The sequence below is a fragment of the Leptosomus discolor genome, chromosome 9 (genome assembly GCF_034619465.1).
Source record: "Leptosomus discolor isolate bLepDis1 chromosome 9, bLepDis1.hap2, whole genome shotgun sequence".
NCBI lineage: Eukaryota > Metazoa > Chordata > Aves > Leptosomiformes > Leptosomidae > Leptosomus > Leptosomus discolor.
In genome coordinates this window covers 4,454,844-4,472,188 of record NC_141399.1, presented here as the reverse complement: position 1 = coordinate 4,472,188, position 17,345 = coordinate 4,454,844, and the positions used below count along the sequence as shown (strand labels likewise).

The window sequence follows — 17,345 nt, the reverse complement described above, 5'->3', positions numbered from 1 at the left end:
AGCCCAGTACCATTTGTTTTCACGAGTCTAAAAGCTTTACAAGTCCTGTAGCTGCACTCTGTAGTGGAACATAACACAGTGAAGGTACTCTGTTTTAAAATTTGTCAAAATATCATGCACGAAGTACAGAAACAGTCAACAACGTTGGAATTAATTTCACAACGCTGCTAAGTTGTCACCTCTTAGTGTTTTAAGCACAGATCTGCAGTTAATTGTGAATAGATCCAATTCTTCATGGTATAAAGAATGAATTGGGCCAAGGAAAAAGCCTTATGTATGACAGAATATGAATCTAATGCCATTACTGCTATACAATTTGATATAATAAATTTGATCAACTTCTAACTGAGCGCTATCACTGTCCATGTTTTCCTGTTTGTAATGTTTCGTGCCTGATCATAAACAAACATCTGGCAATTTTGAAAAAAAAAAAAATCAACCAAACAAAAAAACCCCATACCCAAAATTGGAATATATTTTGTTTACTATCCACCACTAAGACCTTATTTGTCTTAAAAACTACGAACACCGTTAATCAGAAGTGATTTTGTATTATACTTCTTAGTAGAACAAATTCCAGGATTTCATTTCAGCTTCTGTATTTCACGTGTGGAAAACAAGGACACAAATTCTGTTGTGAAGAAGGCAGAAGTGAGGCACTCACGGCAAGCAGGTCTGCACGCCACGCTTTTGTTCTGGAGAGAAAACCCCACCACCGGAACACACCAGGTTTGAGCTGCAGGGTCAGGATTCAGGGTACTCGGGATGATTTGATCACTCGCACATTCAGTATTTTTCACATGTGCAGAACAAATTCCATTTTTAACTCCAAATAAAAGTTAGGCAAATTTTACTGAAGTGCATTTTGAATATGGTCTGAGCTGGCTTTCTTTGTCAGTTAATTTGCACTTACTCTATGCATATCTCTTAGTACAATTGACATGGTAATGTACTGAGTATGCACTAAATTAAGGATGATTGTGCCTGATTGCCCAATTATTATGATACAAACAAAATGTGTGAAAATAGTCGATAGGACATTCTATGTGTTTTCTCTAAAAAGACTCAGAGCGTTCAAAAATCTAAAAATAAAATCTAACCGTTAATCATAAGGGTTTGGCTTCAAATGTGGAAAACTGAACAGGAGATGATTTAAAATGCAAGGAATTGTACCACATATGAAAAGAAGATTAAATTGTCCCATTGTTATATGCTCTATATGCATCCTTTAAAAAATGTATTAGTTTGTTGGAGTCTGACACGTTACACTCTGATTAGCTCCAGAGAATACAAAACAGCTATTTTTCACTTCTTTGAAATAATTCATAAACCCAAAATCTATAGATTTCTCAGGTGGTTTGTATTTTCTTTTCATCACAAGTGTCACAGCCATGGGCAGGGTCGTGCCTGCTCCAGCACCCCACGAGGTGACCCACCAGGCTTGGCCTGGAGCGCAAGACAACCTTCCCACCACGCCGTTGGAAGGAGGGGACGGCCTTTGGTTTGCCTCAGCACGGAACGGCCTGGCAAAAGGCAGGCTAGAAACTGACCCACAGCCGTTTTATTAAGATAATTAGCACAGATTGAGGGAGAATGGATGAGATATTTCACAAGCTATGTGACCAAATACAGGAGTCAACTGAGTGAGTCCCTTGCTTAGGGTGAGATCTGACAGGCCTGGAAATTACCAAAGCAGTTTCCATTTCCTTTCCCAGTCCTGTTCCTTGTGGTACCAAACAAGTTAATAACCACACCAAAGAGAGAAAACTTTTTGAAGGCTGGGCATATGCTATATGATCTGTGACTTACACTGGTGTTTTAAAACATTTTTCTCCCACTTTTTCCACCCCTATAGTCATGAAAAGTTTGATGCTGTAGAATCCAACCTGGAAATTATATTCCTCACAATCACTTCTTTTTCTCAAGAGCAATTTCCCGTGTAACCATGCAATTCCAACACAAACACAAACACCATTACTTAACTTCTCTGCACGGACTGTGGCGGCTACATCCAGCTCACCCCAACTGCAGAGCAGCCTGGGCTTTCACCCTCCACAGCCATTTCCCCATAGCAGGGACATCAAAGGGCTTCCATGGGGTACAGCTGTCTGTAGAGAGCAGCGTGGGAGAGGAATAGGGACTGTGGGTTATTCCCAAAGCAACAAGGAGAAAGGCACTGTCAGGAGAAAACGCTGAGGAAGTGCCAAAGCGCAGCAGCGAAGTTGCAGATGAAAGAAATGTTGTGGAAAGCTGAGCAGCTCTGGGAGCTGCCGACAGGTAGGTAGGTGCAGGTGTGGTCTCCTGGGGATCGGAGAAGACCCACCTCTGGAAGGGCCTCCAAGTGAACCCATTCCAACAACAGGCTCTAGGTTTACCCCTCGCCTCGTGTCCAATCAACTTGTAAGTAGTCTGCATAAAACTGGAGTGGCTGCAGCCACACACCCTCCAGTATGTGAGGGACAAGGGCAAAATCCTACAATTAAACTGTTTCCCCCCCTGCATTTTCAGTATGAGCAGGGCAGAGCTTCCCGAGGGGTCCCCAAGTGTCCCCTGGTCTGTCTTGGACACCCTGGCAGCACTTGTCTTTTGGGTTGAGCAAAAGATTTGCACTGGTAAGAAGTAGCCTCCTCACAAATGTAATTGCAGCACCTTTCAAGAAACATGGTATTCCTCCTAATTCCAGTAGCGGCAATCGTTTTCTCTGATTTGTGCACAGCCGTCATGGCCCCCCTCTCAAAGCACTAATGGTTTTACAGGACAGATTTTACATTAGCTAAAGAGCGATACCGAGTTGTTTTCAAGCAGACTGTGTTAGCACGGAAAGGAAAAGCAGAGGGAAGTGCAGGGCAGAGGGCTGTGGGCAGGGTGAGAAGGGACTCGGAGACCATAATCTCATTAATTTAAGAAGTGTTACACATATTCCTGAGTTCAGAGAGCTTTTTTGGATAATTTAATTACCTCTTTTTCATGCAGCATGCCCATGAGAGCAATATTCTAAGCTTCCACAGATTCAAAACGTCCACATTATGCTTAGGGTCAACATGCTGTGCACTTCTATTAAAGAGAAGAAAGAGTAAGATGGTGTGGAAATTTGAGGGGAACTCACACAGGACCTTTTCAAAAGTTGCAGCATGAAATGTGCTTATAACTTGAGCTCTGCAGCCTACTTATCAGTGAAGAGGCAGGGACTGTAGGTCCGTAATACAAGAAACAACATTGCTTGCTTTGTTTGCAACACATGTTTTCACCCCATCCAACTTATTTTTCTCTTTTGTCGTGGGAAGGACAATAGTATTTAGTGTAAAAATCCTGTTGCACCTCTTTGGTTTGTTCTCTTTTTGCTGTCTGGCTCATCCCCCTGCTTCCCCACCTCCTGCTTAGACTGTAGCGCTGGTATGAAATCAGGCAAATAAATTTATGAGAGGAAAAAATGCAGTGATAACCAAGGCTGCCTGTTTTCATTTACATTTTCCTCTTAAGGTTATTACCGTTCCCTTTTGACCAAGCTGCAGGATCCACGTTTTAGCACAGGCATGATGCTGCTTTGTAAGATACCGTTAACAGATATGGACAAAGGGCTTGGAAAGTTTTCTGGGAGTACAAACTCTAAAAAGAGCTGACTCTGCTATAGCTGCACTCACTGCCCCGTTGTGTTCGCTCTCCACAAACGCTCTAATGTGCTTGCGTGTCCTGGCAGGAACTTGAACAGCCAATTTGAAGTCACTGTCTGAAAATGTTTTCTGCTAGAAAATTAATTCCTAAGTGTATGTAGCTGCACAGTAAATCTTGTTTGCAGAGCTGAACTCTGCCATTCACAACAATGAAAAAGTTCTGTTTAACCTATACCCTTGTTCGAGTTCAGCTATCTTGCAGTAAGTTTCCTGCAAGTAGCTATAGGCTTAGGTTTATCCTGCTAGAACTGGCATAATTTTAAAAAGTGCTTCCCAGCAAATGAGAAATGGGAGGCCGTGTTCAGTTAATAATTTTATTTACCCATTATTTGTAGAAGTCTCCTGTGAGCTGTCTGCGAGTGGTGATAAGTGGAACAGGGCGCACGGGGCAGGGACAACCGCATTCTGACAAGAAAGCCAGACTGGCAGTACACTGAACCCTTTCAGCCCAGAGGCTCGGTCTGGTGGAAAAACTAGACCCCACCACGCACGAGCAGACCACATGAAATGTTTCTTCATTTAGCCCTTCACTCAGTTTTAAAGCCACCCTTGCCTCAGCAGCGGATCTTTCTCAGCACGCACGCGTCACTGACAGGGAAAGGTATGCCATGTGCCTGCCAGAGCATCCTTTCTTGCCATTCCTGCGTGGCTGGTGTACTTTCTCTGGGCTGATTTGACTTTTCAGAGGCTACGTTGTTAAGACAGCTACCAAATTAATTTTGCTGAAAGCCACCTAGCCACCTCATGCGAGCAGAAAGGGGCTCTGCCAAAACAGCACACTTACTACAGGGTGAACTGCAAATTCTGTTTGTACATATGCAGTAGAAGATTTACTAAACAGTTTCATTGTTCTTGTGTGTAATCTGTGAAGAAATCCACCTAACAGAAAAGCAGCCTGTAATTTGTAGCAAATGAGTGTGCTTTGGGGAAAATCAATCAAATGCACTAAGACGTGTTCTCAAGTCTTAAACTAATGATCCTTCCTGTGAGCAGCATGAAACACTGGGCAAGTCCCAGGTGGCATAAATCCTCAAGGTTTCAGTGGAGCTGTGACAGTTTATAGTGCCTCAACAGTACCCTAATTGTGCTTAAAACTTTTTAAGGTGGCAAGCAGTCAGCGTTTCAAAAGCCTCCTTCTTTCTGAGCAGGCCCGAAGCTAAACAAACAAGTTTACTACTTAGTGAGAAGAGAATGCCATATTTAATTTATAATCTTTCAGAGCTGATGTGCTTAAAAATAAAACTCTGAAAATCTAATTTTGTCTTAAGAAATGCCAAGCAGCTGCGTAGAGGAGGCATTCATGGCTGGGACTTGAACCAAGTTCTGTTAAGAAAGGAAATTAGGACCATTTTGTTACCCTGACAAAAATGAAATGTATGAGAACAGTAATTCCTTTGCACAGAAATCAATAGTTTCAGCCTGTTTCTAACATGGCCATTTGCTATGGAACTTCTTAACAATCATTCAGTAAATGACCAGTACTGCATTAAATCAGCTACTTCTTTGAATGAGTACAAAACTGCATGAAAAACATGTAGTCAAACCAGAGAAAATCTCACAGTATCGTTACCTCCCCACTTCTAAAGTAACTGTGAAAGGTCTGAAAATAGATATAGGCAAGAAGCATTGGTTTACACAGAACAGTTACAAACAGACCAAGATCCAAGTCTTTAAACCTAATCTGATAGGAACTTCTAGAAGTTATTTCCCTGTATAACTCAGATTACCCATTTGCAAAGTAAGGATAATATTATTAAAGAGTGAGGGGAAATTATTAAGCAGTTAATAGCCATAACACAATCTTCATAGTCCTATGTAAGCTCTAAATATCGTTATTATTTAACAAGGTTCTGTGAAACAAAATACAAGGGAAAAAGGCTATTTCTCTGTATTTCTGTTACATGCTGCTTTGAGGACCGAGTAGCACAGACCATGCAACATTCATCTTGATGTATGTCATTTAGCAGCACAAACATGTACTTCACACTGGCATTACTTATGTCAACGATACACAAAGGGCCAAAAAATTGCTTTTACAGAAAATTCAAGACCATTCTTAAACCTGACTAACTTCTTTACGTTTAACCTTCTGAAGGGTGTTGAACAGGAAATCCAAATTATACAAGGAAAACATGTTTAAAAATGATCTCTGATATAATTCAAAGTTTATCTCCATATCAGTTTGTCCGGGGATAGAATTTGGAAGCAAATATCAATATAACAATGCATTTGCTATCAGCTATAAATACGTACCTGTATTTTACACTGCCTAGTCCTGCTCAGTAATTAGAAATGTTGTGACAGTTCTGAAAATGAGAAATGACCCTCTTATTTTATATGGGCTCCAGAAGGCATCCACAAGACCCACAGCAAAGGAACATTTTCCAAAAGGAAATCAAGTCATTTATGTTTTACTTCATTGTCAATTCTCTGTGATGGATACTGGAATTAATTTTGGAGATGTTATGCTCAGCAGCTTATATTAGAGTTAAGAGTTCTTTGTGAAAGAGTCTGTGGTGATACATAAAACCTTAATATTTAATGAACAAGTCAAAGAAGTTCTAGATGGTTAAATTCAGTTCTAGGTAGTTGTTACCATCTTTCTTTACCATCTTTCATACTTTTGAAAGCAAATGTGACCCGCTAGGATGCTCTGTTCTCCGTGCCAAGTTCCAGCTGAGTCCTCCAGCTGTGTCCTGCCTGTTACAGCTACATTTGTAAATGATTTTTCAGCCAAACTGCCAAATCAAAACTTTGGCGGTGTGCAGCTTATAAAAAAATTAGCCTCTAGAAGGACACCATCCCTAGACCTTACCTAATTTTCATCTAGATTATACACAGGATATTTCAATTATCTTAGATGATTGGATATTGGTATGAGAAAGCTCACTTAGATGCCTTGATACAGGAGATATCCCCTTTTTCCTTAACCCAGACCAGGGTGAGATACAGCGTGCTAAATCTAAATCGCACAGAATACAGAAAGTTGCTTTCAGGAGCTGATGTCCACAATACAGGTATTTTGAGGGCTCTGTATTAGAGCACTCGAGTCTAGTTCTGTGAACTGATGCCTGTAGTGGCTGGGGTGCATCAGATGTAATAATTTTATCTTAAAAAAAATCCAGTTAGCACACATGGACACTACCCCACAATGGGAATCAAACGGCGTTAGCTGGGCACCATTCAGGGACTTGCTGGAACAGGACACTCCTCATCCAGGTGCTGATGCAGGGGCACCCAACGTCAATTATTGGGAAACAACATGCTACATTTTCACGTTGTATTTCGAGGTGAGAAGAGTGACTATGAAAATGAGTTTGTGGTCAGCACAACAAGAGTTGTCAACCCATGGGATCCTCCTACCCTTGGTGTGTTACGAATACAACAAACCGCTCTAGTGTCTTTATGCTGGGGGTGTCTCATGTGAAAATGTAACTCGAACTGTGGAAAAGACCTCGCACAGACACTGCTCACACAGGACGACTCCACCCAGGGAGGACACACGGCCAAGAAGGACAGCAGGGAAGCTCACCCAGCTTCTGTGCTCTTCTCAGGTTCTTGGTGTGCCTCAGCGTAACGGCGCTGAGTTGCTTAGCCTGGCCTGCGCTAGCGTGGCCAAACGCTAAACTGGTGGAGAAACGGAGCAGTAAGGAGGGAGTTAAAAAAAAAAAAAGGCAGTAAGGAGGGAGGTCCCTTGCAACTGAGAGCAGATGCTGCTGTGGAGGTTAGCTGCCCTTGTCCCCTGGGCTGTGAGCGAGGGCGACTTCTCTAGACAAAGGTTGCATGACTGCAAATACAGTCCTTGCGCTCAAGGAGACTGAACCGAGCTTGCATAGAGAGACTAGGGCATTTCCTAACTTCGGGGCGTTTGGTTTTTCCAAAGTTTTGGTTTTCATACGGTTGTTTGGTTTATGTGACTACGTGTTACTTCAGAAACCGATGTCAGCTTTTCAAATGTGCTTTGGGGAAACACACGCTTATGGGAAAATTTGCAGTTCAAACAAAATTGCATAGTTCTCACAAAATTGTCCAGACCTTTTCGCAATTATGTTACATCATATATATAGTTTAAGCAACTCTGGATCATTTCACAGCTCAGCTTCTTATCTTTTTATAGTTCTGCTACTGTGGCTCCATTCTTTCCCATATGAAGGAACTTAATTAATATTTTATATCCTTACCAAATTGTGAATACAGTTTACCATAACAGTACAGAAAATAGCAAATACACATTGTCCCCTGCCAACAGAAAATCCTTAACAGCTGTTTATTGCTCATTTGCAAAACATAAGAGCAATGGAATTCCATTACTTAGAGAAACTGGCTGTTCCATGATATCCTTGGCAACAAACACCGCACTTATCTTTTTGAACAATAGACTCTGAAAGTTTCTCCAGCCTACAAAAATAAGACAGTGAAGAATACTTTTTCTTAACCGTAAAATGCTAAACAATGGGAACTGACTCACCATCAGCTGCATTTTGTCTCACAAAAACTAACCTTTTCCTCTCTCTCTCTCTTCCCCCCCCAAAGAAATATGCTCACTGCAAATTGCAAGAAACTTTTCAAGCAACCATCTCTTTCACAGGACACATTTTTTATTGAGGTCAAGACTTTGGCAAAATGAGAAGAAAATCAGACTGCAATCTGAGTAATATAAGAACTCACAAACAACATCAAGGGAGTTACTTAGACAGGTTTATAATAAACCATAGAAAAATTGCAGAGCGGAAATTTTTTCTAACCGTTCAAAACTTGGTCTTAAATACCAAGAAAAATAAAATTGTGGTTTACACCACAGACATTTCACATATGTTTTAGCTAAATAACTTACAAGTTTCCAATAGCTTTAAAAAGAAATATTTACGGCATACCAGATAGATGCTAGCTCCTCAGAAAGCCAGGACATGCACATACCATCCATAATCTGGTTTCTATATTTAGGTAAGAACTATACCTAAAGCCATGAAGGTCAGCCCTGAATCAAGTCAAGCATATTTTAGCAGACATGTCTTCTAGACAGTGTTTACCACGGTACATTTCTCCCAAACCCACACTGAACATCGTGCCATTTGAAGACCTGAGATGGAACTCGCCCTATTAAAAGAGACTGGATAGTGCACTCACATACCTCAATAATCCTGTCATGAATCTGTAGCCCTCCTTCCTTAGCAGCAGGCCCTGTGTCAACTATTTTCGATACAAAAATTCCTTCGCTGGATGAACCATCTTGATTGTCCTTTAAGGATGAAACGAAAAATAAAATACATTATTGTAGCCTGAACTAACCCCAATTTGCCCTCAGCTAAAATTTGTCCCTGTCACAACAGTGCACGTAATTTGAAAGAAATATTCTTATTGATGTCTTAATATGGAATTACTTTGTGCTAATGAGAACACCCGATACTCCCATTTTGAAAGATTAAACAACCAGGAACGGATTTCCATTAGGTGCATTAGTTGCACGATAATAATTTTCCTCTGACTTAGGCCAGCTCAGTAGTAATTGTCATTACAATTACTCCTAATGTAAAATCCAGGGAGATGGCAGCCTGCTTGCAGATCAAACATAAGACAACAGTGCATTTTTATTTTTAGTTGCACAGCTCTTCCTCTGGAGGTTTAAAAATAAAACCACGAAAAACCACTTACACCTAACAAGGCATTTTCATATTCCTCTGTATTGTGTCACCAGTTTCCACCAGTGCAGAAAAAAGTCTCAGAAAACTGAAAAACTATAAAGAAAGAATAACTTTCAAGTGAATTTACTAGGAATAAATCGTGATTAATGTCAGATTTCCGAGAGGCCAATAAGTAGTTCTGAATACTTTATAAATTACTAGGACAAGGTATAATCCACTCCTCGATCTAATTAAAGTCATATGCAGCAGCTCCAGCCAACAAGTATCCAGAAAAAATATATTAGTGAGTGTACGGTGCAGGAAACATCTGCTGAAATCACAGGATTCAAAAGTAGGTTAAGTTACATCCCCTCACCTGCACAGAGAGCTGCTTATTCTCTGGTGGAAAGGAGAGTAAATAACATTTTCTTAATGAACTGTAAAGGGCCTAAAGCTGTAGGCCCTGAACTCATGCAACATCTTCAAAGCAGTATGGTCCGAGAAAGAGATACCACGGGTTTCACCATTTTGGGAGTGACACTGCAGCAATATTAGTGTTGCTAGCTGTGACGATGTGCAAGAATAAATACGTTGTGAGAGAAAGGACAGGGGAGTTAATAGACATCCGATAGAAATCTGAATGCAAGATTTGCTCTGAAAGAATCCCAAGAGAACCAAACGCTTGTCAGCAGCATTCTTCCTCTAAGTGTTGACCTACATGCTTTTCCCAACTGGAAAGGGCAAACATATTTTAACAATTAACATACCACGCATGGTCGGCCACCAATAATATTAAATCCAAGAGAGCCAGAGTCACGATGAAGGATGAGAGTCAGCGCTTTAGTTTCTTCACCCTGCAAAGAACAGATAAACATATTCAAAACATTTGTGTGCATTGGTAAGTGCCACAGAAATACTTCTATCCAGGCTGATTTCTTCTTTTTTTTTTTCCCCCCATGTAGTTTAGAGAAAAACATTTAGAAAAACTTTGCAGGAGCAAAGTCAGCAGCTTCCAGCCTCTGCACTCCAGCCACCCCACCGTTCCCCAGCAGCGCTTCGCTGAGAAACCCACCCTGTAAGATTTATGTGTATTTTTTATTGAGATCTACAGTGAGACACTTAACAGCAACAGAAGATATTTATATGTAATACTGGTTCCTGCAACTACTTGACCTAGTCATATGTGATGTGTTATGTAAAATACTCCGTGTTTCCAGTAGTCAAATTCTTGACTTTTCCAGTGCTCGAGGGTGACCGAATCTTAGGACTGCATTTTTATGTTGCTTCTCTCTAGCACTAGCTACGTGACATTGTTTTAAACAGTATCGAACACGATGCCTTGTACAACAGAAATTCTCTGGTGAGTTTTAGAAAACAGCGCTGAACAAAACTGCTACAAATACTGCAGAAGGCCTAGGATGCTGGCTGCTATTCACAGCGCCTGCCGTGAACGATTTTTCTCTTTGAGGTTTTAACACTAGCAAAACAGAACTCTTTCATCATTGATACTCATTATGTTAATTCTCTAAAGTGAGAAATTCTGCAGTGAACGGTTCTCTGATCAGGCAACAAAGATAGACCGGATGGACCTGTAGTATTTGGGGGACTGTGTAAACATGATCTGTTATCCTGCCCTCTTCTCACCCCAGCTTGCTCCTAACTACAGATACAAACTCACACAAAATGTCTTTATGACACAGCGATGCTACTTAGGTCTATTGACTTTCATTAAGGCAAAAGTGCATATACTGTTCAAGACAACTAAATCCTCACAATGTACTACGATCTCAATCAAGTCACTGTTATTTACAGCATAACACCACACAACTATACAACAGGCAACAGCAGAACACCACAAAAAGCCATCTGAATAATTTACTTTATTTTTTTTTTAGAAATCAGAATAGGTATGTTGCATGTCTACAGACACACAGGAACCTTGCTACCTCCAAGATCTTTTCCTTTGTTTTATCCAAGGGGTGAAAAAGTTATGAACACAAAAAAGTTTGAGGAAGTTATCTTACAAGTCTGGTTTTCATAACCAATTAATGACAAAAATTACAACAGTTACATTGTAATTTGACGCAGATGTTTTTAGTTCGTGCATTTTTCTGCTAACATGTCAATCTGAACGTGTCAATCAAATATTAATGTCTGTTAAACTCATAAAAAAATGTCAAAGTAATCCTGGATTACCGAATTACTCCTACAGATTCGGGGATGATAACAAAGCCCAATTCCCTGCCAGTGTAAACTGGCAGAGCTCCACTGACCGCACGCTCGGAGCTCCGCCGCAGGGGCGCTGCACCAACGTACTCCACCTGAAAACGTGGTTTGCAGTTTTCGCGTCAGTTTGCGATCATTATCCTTCCTGCACGTCAAAAAATAAACAGACTTGGACCTGATACAGAGAAACATGACTAAACTCCGACTGATTTTATTTAAATTTGCCTACACTCGGCGTCAGTGAGAATCAGGTACCCAGAAGAGGCCTGAAAAATGAAGTAAGGGCTATTTCCCTCAAGTCTTCAGACCCAGACCTCAGATAGGATTTCAAGGAACAAACTTCCAGTCCTGTAAGGCCACTTTCAGGGTCTTACGATTCAGGATTCGAAAGACAAGGACATGCCAGCACCATTTACCTCCCCTATTATGCCTTTTTAAGAAGGCAAATCAATTAGAACAATCAAGAAACAATTAGGACATTGCTCTCAAGACACAGTAGAGTGTTTTCATTAAAGTCTCCTTACGGGGCCATGATCAGATGCTGTTACACCTAGCTGAACAAGTGTAAAAGCAGGTGGGTTTGAAGGAGTCAGAAGTTGTGTGTGTGTGTGTGTGGAAACTAATGCAGTTTTTTGTAAGTAAAACATCCTGAAAAACGTCCACCAGGGTTTTAAAGAAACTTTTCCAGCCAGTTCTGATGGTTTTGTGCATCGCCTCCATCTTCTCCGCGGCAGCAGAGTCGTGTCGCAGAGCACAACCCCCACGCCCCTGCGGAGCCCTCATCCCACCATCTGTGCGGAACTGCCCCGGCACCAGGGAGGCAGCAGCGCCTTCGCTTTAACGCTCGGTTACTTTCGCAGATTCACGTCTCGATTCTTAACAATTTCTTTAACAAGCTGCTTCGCTGCCTAAAGAAGCCATGATGCAAATGACTTTTCCAGGGCTCTGCCTTTCTTTCCCTCTCTAACGTGTCTCGCGTTCCAGCGAAACAATCATTAAACGGTGAGGTAACTGTGGAAAAGCAGTGGCCAGCATCCAGCCCTGCCCCGTCATCTGGTTCGGCAGCAGACCCAATGGTTACTAGCATGTCGTGTTCCCATCGCTGAACACAACTCATAAAACGTAATTCTTGACATTACTGTACTTCCCAGCTGAGTAATGCGGAGCTAACAGAGTGCCTTTCCCTTTAGATACTGAAAGGCTCTAATTTCTTTGGTAGTGCTGTGGCTGAGAACGTCTGCCTTCGTTACAGGAGGCTCTTCAGCTCCCTGTTTACTGGTGAAAGGGCTGCCAGGACCAGCCCAGGGGATCCTGCTTGGGGACAGTCTGAGGAAAAAAAATATCACCTTGTTTTAAAGGACCTCATCTGGCTTTTACAGAATCAAAACCTGTGTTACCACCTCCGCAGAGGTATTAAGCCAGAGGTCCTAAATACCAGTTCATAAACTGGTTCCTGTATGTCTGATACATTTACTGGAAGTCCATCCCTGCCTCTGGTCATGAGGAGAGCAGAAGGGCTTCCACCGCGGGCTGCAGCCAGCACCATGAGCTGCTTCTGATTCTCCCTTGCTCGTTTCTTCCCAAAGGACTTTGAGGTCTGTGTACACAAAGGAACGACCAGACCAGCGCGGCTTATCAATAGGTGTGAACAGTGGTATGTTTCAGCAAGGATTAAGCATTGTTTGAATAGTACGAGGTTTTTCTTGATTATTTAGACTTTGATGTTTCAGGATTGACATGTCTGATCAAAGGAGACTCATTTTGAGTAAGACACCACCTTCCCTACCACTCCCTCCTCAAGCTCATCACAATAAGCCTCGCCTCTTTCCACCAAGAAGTAAATAGTTGCTCTCTGAATAAACCTTCAAATTTGCCTTTTGAATAAGCACAGATGAGACATTCAGTAAATACACAGTAGAATTAAAACGCTCCCTCAGTGGCAAAGAACACACGTGGAAAACCCAACTGGAGTCACTTAAGGTACACCTGTCTGTTTACGGGACTTACAAAATTGTGAGATATCTACGGATGAGTGTGTGTATAACATAGATATTTTATGTATCTCTTCTCTCAATATACTTACGGCAGTGTTACAAAACTCACTTCAGAAACAGATCAAAGCACAGGGAAGTTATGTGATTCACCCAATATCGCAAAGGAAGTTTATGCTAAGGGAAGCACAAACCTGGGTCTCCAAAGCTGCTGAAAAAGTTTGCCCCAGCCAAAAGACCATGAATTTGGGTCTTTAATGAAAATGGCCTCATATCCCCCAACATCACACTTCCCTTTATCTAAGCATTTAAAAAGAACTGTACGTGGGCCTTTCTTCTGGTTTGACTAGAGGATGGGTCATCTGATTGATTCTAGATTGGTTCTGCATCTGTAGCAACAAGCAACCATCAGGCAGGGAAGTCCGAAGACCCTTTTTCTTCACCTACTGAGGAGCCAGAACATCCTACGGTAAGTTCTGCAATCACCACATCTAACCCACGAACCCTGTTTGTCAGCCCTACTTGTGTTTTAACACAGACTGTAACAAAATACATGAAATACAAATCATGATCCAATTTAAATAACGGTAGCAGAGGTGCTGCACGCTTCAAAGATGCAATTGCTGCAGAAATTGAAATCAGTTATTTCACTTTTTTATCCATGTGTGTTCAGGGACTTAATCCTTCAGCAAGCACGCATGCCCTGCCGAGTGTTCTGCTCTGCGCTGCACGGTCTATGCCAGCGTCTCCGAGAAAATAACCCCGGAGTCTAAACTTGGAAGCACGCCACAGCCCAAAATTGGTAAAGCATCCCCTGCACTAGGTGATTACCATGAGTCTTTTCAAAAACTCTCTAGTGCACAGAGATGCAAGTTTCCTGATTGTACTTCTTTGGGAGCTGGGCGGACTAAAGCTGTTGGTATTGGAAAGCTGCCCAAAATTCTGTGAAAGACATGTAATTGATTGACCGCTAGACCACAAGTCTGTGGTGACGTGACACCTTCCAGCTTTCTTCAGATGAGGCGCTGCTTCAGAAAAACGGTATAACAGCCTTTTGTAATACGGCTGGAAACGAGCACAGGCATCTCATCCAGCTGTATCCAAAAATTTGATAGAAAGTATTGCTGGAAACTATGTACCGTGCACATTTACAACTGTCTGAAGTAGCACCTTTCGCGCTAACAGCAGCTCACTGCATTTTAGAGCTAAATTATTTAGAGCTAAATAATGCAAAACCAATATTATCACCACCGGCCACAAAAAAAAAGAAGGAGGGACAGCGTGAGAATGTGTGCTGTTAGGATCAGCTTAGAGACGAGGAGACGGAGATTCAGCGAGATGATTTCCGACAGCAGGACTGCACGGGGGGCTGCCCTGGCACCAGCAACGCGGGAGGGAGCAGAGGCAGCTGCGTGCTCAGCTGGGGGAGCAGAAAGCTCTGCGGCATGCCATGGCGAAGCGTGGGGGGCTGCAGGAAAAGGAGGAGAACTGTCCCGAATCTTGACATGAATGTGAACCCCCCTGATTTATTTTAACAGTTTTACTATGATTTTAACCAGCACCACACCCAGTATGGCCAGAAGTTAAAGCGGTACATTTAGGATTAAATTATTCTTTCTGTTTTGAGTTAGTGAAACACGGTGGGTTGTTTTTCCCTGGATTTCTAAAAAGAAAAAAGGGGGGGAAAAAAAAAAGAAAAGAAACCAAGAGGCTCTAACACAAAGTTCTGTTTCCTTTACACAGCTTTTAGAGCCTCAACATTACCAAAGGTGTGAATACAGATGTCTGACAGTTTTGAACAGTTTAATACCGCTCTGTCTGTGGTAGCACATTCCAGGTCACGGGTAGGACTTTGAATGTCTTCATTTAAAAGATAATTGGCTTCTAGGGCTTCCCTCGCCGGGGAGCCTCATTCCAATTAAAACTTAGGGATTGTTGTAGCTCTGGCTTTTGATTCTGGTCATTTTATAAATGGTCTTATTCTGAGGGGTTAAGTCAAGTTAATTTTTCTCCTCCTAAATTGAGCTTTTAAAGAACCCTGTGAGACTCTGGGAAAAAAATGCAAGCGCACAGCAGACACCTTGTATCTGGACACGGATGTTACAAAGATGATGGCTTCAGATCATGAAGTAGCTGGCAAGGTGTCCGAGTGGCGTAACAGTTAATCCTAAAGACTGCATTTTGTAGGAAGCCATATTCTGGGGCGCTAGGTGAGCTAAGGGTCTGGAAAGCATTGGGTCACCACAGCCTCTTCCAATCCGTGTTGCTCCTGGGAGTCGATTTCTGGTGGTTTAATACCATTCCCAGCCCTGGAAATTCCAGTTTTGCTGTGTAGATGTTTCTTCAGTGAGAGAAGCGAGAAAAAAATAATGATAATACTGTGACCCTGGTATTTTCATGGGTGAGTTGCCATATGCGGTCCAGACACCAACGATGGGCACGTTAGGAAAAAAATACACCTATGGAAACCGGTACGTTACGGCCATTAAAAGCCAAAGCTCAGGTACCTCCAAGGCCGTGGGACTGGACGGGCTCCTGAGGAGAACTCCCGCTCGCAGGCCGCGGCCACCCCCGGCGCCCCGCGGGGCGGGAAGACCCCGCTGAGGGCTGAGGGCGCCGCGGGGACGCGCCTCTCGCCTCCCGAGGGGCTCGGCCGCCCCTGCGGGCCTTTCCCGCTGCTGAGGGGCGCCTGCGGAGGGCGGGGGCGGGACCACCCCGGCTCTCCTCTCCCTCTCTCCCCGTGAACGAGGTAAACTTCTCCCGAGCGGGCTCGCCGCCGCCGCGGCCGCCCCCCCCCCACCGCCGCCTCGCACCTTACCTTGCCGGGCGAGGCGGCGCGGGCGCGGGCCAGGGCGTCGAGGCGGGCGCTGTACTGAGTGAAGCGCTTCTGGTATCGCAGCGCCGTCACCTGCAGCTCCAGCTGCGCCGCCGCCAGTCGCGACAGCAGCGACTGCTCCCGCTTGCCGGCGCGCAGCGCCTCCTTCTTCAGCGCCTTCTCCAGCGCCGCCGCCCGCGCTTGCAGAGCGGCTCCGTGGGCGCGGAGGGCGCGGAGGCAGCCGTGTCCGCCGGCCCGGCGTTCGCCGTGGGTGAGCATCAAGCCGCAGCCCTGCTCGCAGAGGCCGGCGGGCCTCGCCTCGCAGCGCTCCCGCATGTGCGCTTCCACGTCGCGGAGGTTGAGCACCTGGCGGCAGCCGCGGTTGCGGCACTTGGCCGGGGAGAAGTCGCAGGTCTCGGCGTGCTCGCCCAGGTGTTGCAGCGGTACCACCGCTTCGCAGCCCCGAGCGTGGTTGTCGCACTTGATGTCCAGCTTGAGGATGAGGCTCTTGAGGGGCAGGACGTGGTTGAGCTCCTTGGTGGAGATGCGCTGGCAGTTCACGGGGCAGCTGCCCTGCTGCACCACCCAGGGCAGCACGCAGCCGGCGCAGAAGACGTGGCCGCAGGGGGTGGTCAGCGGGTCCTCCAAAACTTTGTTGCACAGGTTGCATTTGAAGTCGGGATCCACGTCCCCGTTGAAGCGATCCAGCTCGAACCCCATCCTCCCTCCGCTTTGACGAAAAAAAAAGGGGGGAAAAAAAAAAAAAGAAAAACACACAACAACAAAAAAACCCCACAAACCAGCCCAAACGAAGTAACCAAAGCGCGGAGCCGGGACGAGGCAAGAACTAATAATAAATAAATCCCACTCAGCTGCCCCCGCCGCCCGGGAAGGAGCAGCAGCTCCGCGCCCAGCCCGCGGCGGTGACCAGGGACCCGCCGCGGCCGCTCCGTCCCGGCCCCGCCGGCCCCAGCCCTCCTCGCGCGCCGCCGCCGCGGGCTGCTCTCCCCGCCGCCGCCTG

At 44.2% G+C, this 17,345-nt stretch overlaps 1 protein-coding gene across 3 annotated transcripts in view; it reads right to left on the bottom strand.

The window, feature by feature from the left end:
- The window catches only part of PDZRN3 (PDZ domain containing ring finger 3), a 145,756-nt gene extending 128,712 nt beyond the window's left edge, over positions 1-17,044 (bottom strand). Inside the window, exons 1-4 of one of the 3 annotated variants that reach the window (XM_086469983.1) lie at positions 16,721-17,044; positions 16,328-16,651; positions 10,063-10,146; positions 8,803-8,910 (exon numbers count right to left, since the gene is read on the bottom strand). In XM_086469983.1, the coding sequence (XP_086326109.1) occupies positions 8,803-8,910; positions 10,063-10,146; positions 16,328-16,651; positions 16,721-17,044 (840 nt within the window). Of the gene's footprint in view, positions 1-8,802; positions 8,911-10,059; positions 10,147-16,327 lie in introns of all 3 variants that reach the window. The other 2 variants (XM_086469984.1, XM_086469982.1) reach the window with 2 other exon arrangements.
- Positions 17,045-17,345: the final 301 nt, after the last annotated feature.